Source organism: Trematomus bernacchii, unplaced genomic scaffold (assembly GCF_902827165.1).
Source record: "Trematomus bernacchii unplaced genomic scaffold, fTreBer1.1, whole genome shotgun sequence".
Classification (NCBI taxonomy): Eukaryota; Metazoa; Chordata; class Actinopteri; order Perciformes; family Nototheniidae; genus Trematomus; species Trematomus bernacchii.
Genome location: NW_022987727.1, coordinates 7,490,571 through 7,503,002, shown reverse-complemented (window position 1 = coordinate 7,503,002; position 12,432 = coordinate 7,490,571). Strand labels below are relative to the sequence as shown.

General features: G+C 39.7%; 1 protein-coding gene across 2 annotated transcripts in view; it reads right to left on the bottom strand.

Moving 5' to 3' along the window:
* Positions 1-2,201, bottom strand: part of sema3bl (sema domain, immunoglobulin domain (Ig), short basic domain, secreted, (semaphorin) 3bl) — a 65,321-nt gene extending 63,120 nt beyond the window's left edge. For both annotated transcript variants that reach the window (XM_034145237.1, XM_034145238.1), the window contains exon 1: positions 1,838-2,201. In XM_034145237.1, coding sequence (XP_034001128.1) covers positions 1,838-1,925 — 88 coding nt within the window. In that variant the 5' untranslated portion in view covers positions 1,926-2,201. The remainder of the gene's footprint in view (positions 1-1,837) is intronic.
* Between the last annotated feature and the right edge of the window lie 10,231 nt (positions 2,202-12,432).

Genomic DNA, 12,432 nt, shown 5'->3' with positions numbered 1-12,432 from the left:
CACTTTAAGCTTTAAAGGGGACCTATCATGCAAAATGCACTTGTGTACGTCTTTTATACATGAATGTGTCCCCGGTGTTCCAGGGAACTCACCAAGTGTCAGAAAGCACAACCCTCTCTATTTTCCTCCATACCCAAATCTCTAAAAAAGGGGCTGCAACGGATCTGATAAAAACTGATCCAGATTTGAACACTGTCCTGACGTCAGGACGGTGGCACTACGGCTATTGGGCCAACTCTCCACCAATCAGGAGGAGACAGCCACGACCATTGCCGTTCGAAAGCGCTGGAGACGCTGTAGTACATATGCCAGGCCTGTAGGTGGTGCTGTTCTCACAGAATCAGCCCTTGCAAAAACAGGGGTAAAAAAGTGCAAATTGAGCAAAATGAGGCATGGCTAAAATGCATGATCTGTTTGGTATTTTGAAAAAAAAAAAAGTATAAATATGCCTTATATAGGTATGGTCCTACACTATATTATTATAATATAGCATGATAGGTCCACTTTAAGTTTTTACCTCTGCAGGACCATGAATATGAATATGGTCATTTCTACGACTTAATACATGTTATCCTACGGCCTGCTGCCAAAAGGCCAACAACACATGTTAAGAAAGTAGGCTATATAGCAGTAGCTCAGTTGGTAAAAAAAAAAGCATATGGAGACTACAATTACTCTGCTTGTCTTATGATGCCGTATATCCTACGTGTTAAATCAATTTTAGTTTTTTCTGTCTCATACATAAGTTTATTTCTCTCTCTGTTCTGAGCAATATTTCCAGTCAGCCAACAGGAAGACCTGTTACCTCAGCTGGTGACTTTTATCCTGGAAACATGGAGTTGAACAAGAGGAAATCCTGTGTGATATCTATCGCTGATAATGATTGCAGACCCGCTCTGGCCAGAGCAAAAATGAAACAATGAGCATGGCTTGGCAACAACACAGTCAACACCATTTAAACACACACACACAACGAACCTTAACTTCCTCATTCAACCTGAGTGAGTCATGTCCAACATCATGAGAACAGGACAAAACGATACTGTACATGGCAATGTTTAAATCTCGGTCATTGGCAGTAAAAAGCCTCAAGCCTAAAAAAACAATAAAATGCAATTACACTTCCATCCAGATTGTAAGGTAAATTAACTATTTTTTGAGTATTTACAAGGTGAAAGGTCATTATCAAAGATTAGACAATCTGACCTTGTGTAACAGACGACATCCACGTCTGATGGACAATTAGTGGTACTTTCGATGACCTGTGCTGTTAAGTCCTTCAGACCTAATTACATAATGTTAGTAACTACACCGCAGTATACACGCTTATTAACATCCTTCCCAGATATTTCCGTTGCGGTTGCCGCTCCTAATACACCTTCATAGTTGGAGCATCGTATCCCACCGCAGAGATGAACCTCAGCTAAAATCTCCTCCGGCTGGACACCCCGCCTGGAAACCAGCAAATTAACGTCTGCGAGCCTTGTAAAACACATAAACCTCCCACAACAGAAGCCAGAACATCGACCTGGATTTAACGCTTCCAGCTCGGACCACCACGAAGAGAATAGTTCGAGATAAATACACAAATACAAATAAAAACAAGCCTGTAAACTGCAGTACCACAAGGGTAAAATGTGTAAAATGTTCACACACAAAACATATACAGTATTTGTTGAAAAGAGAATGAGAAAAGTCAAATACTAAGCACCAGACTGTCAAGATCGCCAATTAATGCCACCTGTGGGGCACGCGCACGTACAGATAAATGGTGATAGAGAACAGCTGCGCAGATATATAGATAATTAAATAGATAGATAATGAATCACTGAATTACCTTTGTATGACAGTCTCAGTCGCGGTACGTTTAACTTGGTCGCTGAGACGGTGGCGACAAGAAGCGCCACAAGAATAAATCCCTTCATTCTGCTGGAGAGATGCACTCCGGGTTTTAACTAGTAATTTCAAATTGTGTCGGCAAAAATCAAGCAGAATATTCCAGCAGGATTTAGAGAGGGACACGGCTGGTTCCTTGTTGTCACAGTGCCAACACTTGCGTTTCCAGGTAGTTCCCCGGTGCGTAAAAGGGTATTTGACCGAGCAGCTGTGTCCTCTCCGCGGACTGACTGAGCTGCACTGACTCCGCTCTGACGGCTCACACTCCTTCAGTTCATTTCCAACAGCTGCCCAACAGAAGTCTGTTTCAGCCAGAGAGAGAGAAAGAGAGAGACAGACTACACCACGCCTGTACAGCAGAGGGAGAGAGGGAGAGAGCAGTAGCTGCCCCTCCTTTACGCACAACACAAAACTTGGAGGCACGCTCCTTCACATGATTCATATCACCATTTCAACATCATGTGAAGTGCATTTAGTAGCAAACAATGTAGCTTTTAGAAACTGTTATAGAGCCATTCATCATTTCTAAACAGTGTAAAAAACCTATAATAAATCATTTGTAACACATTATGATGTACTTATAAACATTGTAAGTGTTAAAATAGGCTAGATGAAGTAAGCCACTAATCAACTATTTAAAAGAGTTTGGGTGGGTAAAATAAATTGTCACCAATACATCAAATGAAGCTCCCTAAAGACATTCTGCACATTAGACAATTGTGCTGAACCTGGATTGTATTTGTGGTAATTCCAAGGCAAACTGTGGAACATATAGCCAACAGTTCAAATATATTAGTTAGGCATGTTGTAGTACCTGAAAAAATAAGTCATCAAAATAAAAAGTGAGTCAATCCATATGTTAAAATGCTCAATTTCATTGCTACATTTTTTTTTTTTTAAATATAACTTACCTTTTATAGAGGCTCATTGTGATGCGTTATTAAGGGCGTGGCCAGCTAGATGCTGTCACGGGTCTCTAGTTTCTATATCGGCCTCAGTTACAGCGACTCTCAACCTATTTGCCTATTTTTTGATTAAACAAGTTGAGTAGAGTCTTCACAGGCTAAACATGGCAACGGCAACCAAATTAAGCTTCACTTTGGATTTAAAAAAACCTATGGTCAAAACCTAAGTTCACGCAAGCCTACGTACATATTTGTATACAGTCAAGAGCACTGAGGAGAAGCTCTATGATTCACGGGTTATAAATCAATAAACAAATAAAACACGCAACTTCATCTCATTTCTCTCCTCTGCGAGCCCTGTGCATGCTTGCCATTTCATAACCCCTTCAGGACCAACGGGACGTGTTCAGTAGTTTAATTAAGTTGTGGGGTACCTTCTCAACACCCCCCTCCCCATGTGCTTCTATTCACAAACAAGCCTACAAGTGAACACAGGGGTCACGGCAGGGTGGGCGAGAGCCATTCAAAGTGTCAGTGTTACCGCGACCCAGAGTCTTTTGGGAACATTTGTTTGTACCAGGAATGAGGCTCCCATACATGTTTCATATAGACTGAGAGGCAGAAAGTGGGGGGAGAGAGGAGATAAGTGTTGAATGGAATGCTGGGTGCTTGAGATGACAGCGTGTCTCATAGCCGTGCAGAGGACCTGTGTGTGACGGTGAGGGGCTCCCGTGTGCACTTCAAGTTCTGGTCTCATCGAGAACTTGTCCATCATGTGCATTCACATCAGTGGAGTGACAAAAATAATCAATAATGTTCTCATTACAGGATTTAAACAATTCCTTCTCTTTGTTAGATTATTGCAAGGACCACAGTTAACCTTACATTAATGTTTTGTCGTAAGTTTTGATCGTGATAAAATGTTTTAGTTTTGCTTTAGTATATCTTTGACACTCCCTAACTTGTAAATCAGTCATACTTTTCAACAAGATATGAAATGTCCTATTTTTGGATGAAAATACTTCAAGTGCATATTTTGGCTCATTTAGGATAAGGCATGGGCCAACAAAACCTCAAATGGGCAACAGACACATCTAATCATGTTATGTTCTAAATGTCTTTTTCTCTCTCAATTTTCTTGACAATATGGTTTTCTTTAAAAATGCTACATGAAGTATTTTCAACATTAAATGCTTTTTATGTCATGCTTTTCCGGTTATTACCCGTCCCCTTGTGTGTTATGAAGGTTTTTCTGCATGTAAACGGTCTGCAAAGTCACAAACCCTCAAAGTACACCCTGTAGCGAGTAAAACTCTAACACAGAAAAGACCTGTCTATGCGGTTAGTGCTAGATTGTATACCTCCTGGGAAGTGACGTAACCTGCCACCCAGGACAAGAGACGAGCATGAATACATCATTTTTCCACAAAAATATCATAAATATAATATTTTGAGAATTACTTAACTTAGGAGGACAGCAGGCTATTACTAATATTAAAGAAAAATGACATCTCACAAGAAGAAAAGCACAGATGGGATTTAACACTCAGAAAGCCACTGAGTGCATTTGATTCCTGTTCACTGTCCTCCGGAGCCCATGCAAAATTAAATTAAATGTGTCTACTTTTACTACCAGATGTGCTGTCAGTTGCTGCAAAAGTTGCCGACTTCTCATCCACGATTACGTCACTTCCGCCGCCTAAAACCCAGGAGGTATACGATCTAGCACTAACCCTGGGTGTTTCTCAATGTCGAGGACGCTTGCTTGGTAGCACATGTCTTCCGAGTCACTTGCTTCAGAAGCGAGGCAAGAATCCTTCCTATAGCCTCGGAAAATGAAGAATTGTGGAACAGGCTAACAGGTGTGCAGGTGTGCGTCATATGCGAGGCCCGCCTTAAATGGAGCGCGATTTCCGCCAAAGATTTGGAAATTGGTCCGTGCGCAAAGCATTGTGGGGATTTTAAGACCGCGGAGTCTACACATGTGCAGCCTCGACATTTCCCGCTACGAAGTACGCCAGACCTCGGTAGAATTCCAAGTATGCTGGACATTGGAACAGTCCTTCGGAGCTCCAACAAGCCGTTTAGGACAGAGAGTGAATACACATACAGAGATGCTGTATGAGAAACCAATGAGATTTTGGAAAATTGCACAATGTAAATCTATTTTAGTATACCTCAACAACGGAATTATGATCAGTAGAAATGGCCATGACATGGGACCTTTAATATATCAACAACAATATAATAAAAATGCCTGTGTATAATTACTGTAGACAAATGAAACCACAGCGCTGACAGCAGGGAGCCTTGGTCTCATTCCAGTGGTATTGTGCTTTCTGTAGTTAAGATCATGTTTCTAGTAAACACTGTTGCTTACTGATGAAATAAAGATGTTGCTACTTGTCCTTGTCTTCAGGCACATTTTTTGTTTATTTTTAGAGGATGAACATGTTTAAAAGGATCTTTCAATCTACTATCTCTTGTTTTTCTATGCTAGCTTTAGTATTGCCAGAAATATTATCAGTCTTTACTCTTATTTTGATACATAAAACAGTATTGCATTATGTTGATTACATGTTGCTTATATGTACAAAGCAAACGGAGTGTTGCTTTTTCCTGGCTCTGTTATTAAAAAACATGAATCAAAATTATATTGCAACATTTAATTCTTAACTTTTCAACCTTCTTTGACAGTGTGAGTGAGATTTCATTTCCAATTCACAGCAGTAAAATGTCCTTGGTTATATTAACAAATTCCAAAGAGATTATTATTCAAAGCAAACAACACACCAACCGATTTAACAAGTTAGCGACCTCCTGTTATTGAAGTTGCTCTGATTGGTGCTTTTGTTGGAGTGAAGTGCTCTCAGCCTTCAGTGGCTCATGATTGGACATCACTCTTCCAAAAGCCGACTCTTTTTGAAGGACAAACAGACGTGGGAAAGCAGCAAAAGAGGCCACAGGCAGTGTGAGTGCTCAAGAGCTGAATTAATTATTTGTCAAAACACCAGCCACCTTACCATCCTTGTGAATGAGTGTTCCCTGGTTAGTACTTGAAACTAGAAATGACCTGAGAGAAATAATCCCTTTTTAACCGCGATATTGTTAGAGGAGCATGAGGAGATGAGCAAAAATGAATTTTCTTTCTTCTGTTTTACTTTTACTTTCTCTTACTCTCTCTGTAAATTCCTCAAGGTCGTTACCAATCACAGACAAGACTCATATGGGTTTCAAACATGATTACTCTTAAAAATCCAAGAAAGGATCTTTTTTCGTGCCTCAGTATCGCCATCCAAACTCTTGAACAATGTAATTCACAATGAAAGGATCTCTCAGAATTCCCTCAGTTTAGGGATTGCGGTCCGTTGTCTGATTGAATTGTGCCGTCTGAGCAAAGGACCTTCTTTACGCCTCACAAAATACTCCTGGGACTGAATTAGGCTCTTCAGTCTGTCAGTGGAAATGAAACGTAAGACCACTTCCAGCATCTTGACATTGCGTCACTTTGACAAATCAGATTGGAGCTCCTTGAGTGATGATTGGGAATGGCAGGGCAGAAGTTCATGAATTCACAATGTGGGAGGTAGGGCAGAAATACAGGATGGAGAACAATTCTGAAGCGCAGGGCAAAGAGACAGCTGGTGTGTTTGTGTGTGCGTCTCAGGGTTCATAAATGTTTCATCAAAACCCACATATTGGAATTGACATGAGTGCAGACACAGTATAGGACAAAGTGTGTCGGGAAAGTCAGAACGAGTGGGAAAAAAGCAAGGTAGAAAGGTAAAACACTGAACAGTGTCAACACACCTGAGCACATAATGTAAGCTACACTTGCAACATATCAAATAAGATTGTAGCGCAAAAAAGGCATAGCTTCCATTGCCACAGTCGTGTTAGCTTTGTCATTTTCAAAAGACAGCGAAGGGCTAAAGACATGTTCTGCTTTAATTTAGGTTATTTTGGCTATTTTCTACTGGTAGATTGAAGGTTGCTACAATAATGAAAATCAAATGGGGAACTATGAAAATCCTAATGCATGTAACTTTCTTTGTATAATTTTGTGGACATACACATGTAACGTATTTGTTACCTTGCAAAAAGCCCTAAATGCAATTTAAAGGTCCTCTATTATACTGTTTTTCATCAATATATTATAGGTCTCAGATATATACAAACATGTCTCTGAAGTGTTTGGCCTTGAAACACCAAGCAGATCACCCATTGCAGCGTCCCATAAACCCCTGTTACTTTAGATGAAAATAAGGGGCCACTCACAACGCCCCTCTGAGAGATATTTGGTTAAAAAGAACACAATGGTGCTCTAGGAGGAGATTCAGGTGATAAGGGGGGGGGGGGGGGGGGGTGTGTTACCTTGGTTGGTTATTGGCTAATGGTTACACAAGCCAACAAATCGTTATGACATCATAAAGTGGCCAAAATCTGATCAGTTCATTTTCAGACAGGTTTTTATATAAATGGATCAGGACAAAAAGAGAGAGAATCTCTTTACCTTTTTCCAGGTTCCTGCTGTGCGGATTGAGGCTGGAAAAAGGAGTCTTTTTTATTATGGTCCTTGGTCTTGTAATGACCTTCAATCAAGCCTCAAACTGAGGGCACTTGTCTCAATAGCATGTTTTAAATTGAAGTTGTCTGAAGTCCTCACCACCAGCTGCTCTTGCAGTAATAAGTAGTGTACCTTTCTTACTGTCCTAATGTGCACAATGTAGTGACTGCTTTTTCGTCTTTTTCGTCTTTTGTTTTCTTAGTTATGTTCTCTGTATTTTATATGTTTGTGTTATGTGTTATGTGTAACGTTGCTGCCTTCTTGGCCAGGTCAGCATTGTAAATGAGATTTTATCTCAATGCTTTTTTATCTGGTTAAATAAAGGTTAAATAAATAATTACACATGTTTATGGATAAAAGACAGGAAAACGTGGATTTTGCATAATAGGTGACCTTTAAAAGGTCACCTATTATGCAAAATCCACTTTTTAACTCTTATGAAATATGAGGTAGCTGTTGTAATAGGCCCTTTTCACACTAGACATTCTGACTTTACAATATTAACGATGGCTCTGTTCTATCCGAGCGTCACTGTAAGCCATAACAGTGAGACTGAGCCGGTAATCACAATGCCAAGACCCTGAAACTGAAGCAGATACAATGGGAATCTGCCATCATCTTTTGTTTTTACACCAAAAATCTAAAGGTTTTCATTGAAAAATACCTATCCCATCATCTAAAGGTGAGCTGACTCATGTAAAATGGCAAAATGGGACCCAAAACAGAAGTATTCCTGTGGGATAAATATGTTACACACTAAAATGAGGCTCAAATCTTTATGGTTTATTCCACTTATTGTAAGTCGCTTTGGATAAAAGTGTCAGCTAAATGCTATGTAATGTAATGTTATGAAGAATAGAATACATTAGCAAGCACTAACTTACACCATTTCCAGGCTCGTCCAACAAGAATGATAACATAATTTGTTTTGTAGACAAGGATGGAGCATTGTGCTTAGTGCACTGATATTTAATGTCACAAACTCAATTCAATAACTTAGATCAGCTTGTTTAATTCCAAACCAAAGCCATACATGTTTTGGCCTTTCTTCAAGTTCCAGTCAATTGTTTTACACAAAGCCAGCTGGTATGGAAAACAGTTGCATAGGGGACCCTTTAGCAAGTATCCGAGCTTATCACACACAGAGAGCTTTCCATTGATTGAAAAAAACAAAGAGAAATCAGTTGGAAAAAATAGTTTTGCAACAGCTGCCTCCTCAGTGAGCTGAGAATTGTTTTGACCCAGTTTCCACACAGCCTAACATCTTTGGCCACAAGACACAGCCATTTATCTTAAACTGTTTGTTGTTCTGTTCATGGTTTTTATTTTTTTGTTTGAGATGATATTTTTCACTCTAATACCAAATGCAAAAAAAGTACAACCTTGTCTAAGGCCAAGCATCTGTAATGATAATGATAATTTGATATATAATTTGCTTGTGTTCTGCTTAATTATTTTCCTGATTTCATTGGGCCAAATGGCTGGAAACGCAATCTTCCAATAATGATTTCCTTACGCAAGCTAGTTTAGGGAGAGCATAATGAGTGGACAGCTATTTGGTTGTGATGAAATAGGGGGGCTAACAAGCCAACTGTGATTTTTTAATATATATTCGACTACATTTAAGTCCACATATGCGTAGTAAAAGTTACACACCAGAAGGACCAATGACCTCCATCACTTTCCTCCATGGAATATCTGGCTTTTCGTGAACTTTATTTGCTGTAAGGGATAGTCATAAAAATGAAGAAATCCCACAAACACAGCTGTAATAATTCTCCATGTTCCAAGTAGGAGAACTCCAACAAGAAGTTATAACTCTTCTCCAGGAAGAACTGTCTAAATGCTTCATGCGCTGCAGCTCACCACCGCCTTAATTTTCACAACTTGAAATGCAATTGCATTGGTGCAATAGGCTGGAAATATAAGTCGGTCCACCAGTAAGTCTTACTTGAAATATTTTTTTGTTTTGTTTTAAGGTGCTACTCACCCATTATAAGGATAGAAAAATGTGACTATAGAAGCCACAAAAGATTAAATGAATATACATAGATGATGAGGCACACACAGACACACACACACACAGCCTTTTGGGCTTTCAAACATGTGGCCTGTTCAGTAAAGGGGGACATTTTAATTTGGTTTGGGACCTTTAGGACCTTTATGTGCCCCAAGTTTGAATGTAGACTGATTAGAGACTGACCTTAGCTGTGCACTCACACACACAGGACTCCTGCCTGTCCTGATTAAGCTGTGACCCTGCCACTGACCACTGGACACTAAACACTCCCAGACCAGGATGAAACACAGCTGACGTACCAGACAGACCGCATGGGGATTTCCATTATGCAAAAAAAAAGGAAAGAATCTAAGCTATGAAACTGCACGAGGAAGTCATTTTAAGCTCCTTGTTCTGCTCAAACTGAGCATAATATATGTTCAATACAACAGGAAGGATTAAAAAGTTTACTTCTATAGTGACATTTTAAACTTTGGTACGGCTATGAAGTTTCTTGACAAAAAATTAAATGTGCTTATAATTACTTTCATCGTTAGATTCAACTTAAGAACCATATTTTGTCATAACAGTTTATTTTGAATTTGATATTTATTTGTTAGTTTACAAATCACGTGAGTGTGGTCATTTTCATACAGCTGTCACCACCATAACAGTTCCCAATCGCGTGAATAATGTGTTTGTATTTTTTTTATTTGTTTGTTTGTGAAAAATGTTCTGCAGCTGTAAATTAAATAGTCCCTATATTAGTTGAAAACCTCTTCAAAGTGCAAATATAACTTAAAACATCTGACACCATGCAGAATTGCGTAATAGCCCGATTACTGGCATTATGTTTAAATCATTGGAAATATTGTATCCATGCCAAATTACACTACAACTACAAAAACACACACATTCGCGACTGTCCTGTCTCATAAACCTTATCATCATTCTTAGTCGCTTAAAGGTGGGGTAGGTAATTTTGGAGAAACCAACTCGAGTGCGCTAGAATTTGAAAATACACAGCCGGAAAAAATCTGCCACTTCCTTATAGAGCCCCTCCTCCAACACACACGAACGCGCACATGACCAATGAGGGCACGAGATAAGTTTGTGCACAGATGGAAGGCTGACAGGCAGGTAGGCCATCCAGTTATTTTAGCCGGGCCGGCTAAAATGATTGGTCGTGCTTTTTACAGTACTACGGCTTCCACAGATTAAATCTTTTTATGGATTTTTTGTCAAAGCACTTAAGATATTCATTGCTATCGGGATGTTAAGAGCATTCCATGGAATATAACAAAAAGTGTATCTCGAGCCGGTTTCTCAAACTTACCTACCCTACCTTTAAGGCGAGAGCCAACAAAATGTTTTAATTGAATGTTCATGTCCTACTATCTCTGTGAGGAAACGTGGTCCTAGTTAGGATACAAGAACAAACACATGCACACACACACATGGGCGTAATTTCCACTGGGGACAGGGGGGACATGTCCCCCCCACTTTTCAAAATCCCATTTGTGTCCCCCCCACTTTTTCTTTTTCTTTTTTTTACGCAAGCGGTCATCGTCACGGAGGAGCGTCTGTGTGTGTGTGTAGCACGAGCGCATCTTGTGAGAGAGAGATAGAAAGAGAGAGAGACAGAGAGAGAGAGACATAGAGAGTTACGGGGGTTGTTGTTAGCATTTGGTGCTAGCTCGGAGCTAATGGAGATTAGTAGCTGTTTCAACAATAAGGAGAGGGAGAGCTCTTTCCTGTCGGACTTTGAGAGACTGAGAGAGAGAGAGAGAATAGAGAAATAGAGAGAGAGAGAGACAGAGAGAGAAAGAAAGAGAGAGAGAGAAGAGAGAGAAGAAGAGAGAGAGAGAGAGAGAGAGAGAGAGAGAGAGAGAGACTGAGAGAGTTACGTGGGTTGTTGTTAGCATCTGGTGCTAGCTCGGAGCTAACAGAGATTAGAAGCTGTTTCAACAATAAGGAGAGGGAGAGTCCTCTCCTGTCGGACTTTGAGAGATAACGTCAGCTCAGGGAGGTAAAGGACTCTCTGAGTGATTAGGTTGTAAACTTTAGTCTAGTTATCTCAGTGGGTCTCAAACGGTTTGGTCATCTATGTAAACAAATATTTCTATATGTAATATATAGTTGTATATAAAATAAATTAAGAAATCCTTCCAATGTGTACTATAGGTCAGTACAAAAATAAAAAACACAGTTTGAAAGGGGAGTGATTAGTCAAATATGCATAAATAAAAAGAAAAAATGCAGACTAGGTAAGATAAAGATAGGAGAGAGGAGTTTATCAATGATTTGTTATTGGTTGTGAGCATATTCTAATGGCTTTTTGATTATTGAAATATATACAGTTCTGTTTCATATGAGTGTTGAGAACTGTATCCATAAATCTCTTAATGTTGCCCTCAAAGTGCACCAGATTGATGCATTCAACTTCAATTTAAAGACAAAAATCTTCCCGGGGGTGCATGCCCCCGGACCCCCCTAGAGGATGTCAGGTAATCACAAATAAAACAGGTTCACATGGATAGGATACTAGATAAGTGTGCACACTCATTATATACACTACACATTTTTCTTGGATTTGTTAACACTATAGTCCCTAATATATTTGTAGAAAGGCAGGAAATGGAATTAAATTGAGAAAATATTTCATTGCGGAGGACCCCCTGTTTTGTGTCCCCCCCACTTCTCAAACCAAAGTTACACCCTTGCACACACACATAGTTTCATCCTGGGTTCAATCCCAGTTTAGCACCTCTTCTGTCTTCACCCTCCTCTCCCTCACCTAAATCACCCACCCTCTCTCTATAAAACAGCCTGTTAGGAGAAAAAACTACCAGTGACTTCCTTATCAACATAAATGCAAACATAAATTGTCTTTATGGTTTGTTGGGAGGAGTTTCTTTACCAAGCATTCCTCAGCAAGTAAGTATTTGCAACACTATTAGAGGAGTGCTGCTGGCAAGAACATACATATTGAAGACTCTTATTTACAATCTTGAAGATTTCCTGTTCATTGTGTTTGGCGCCACCTATGGCAATAAGAAAAATTG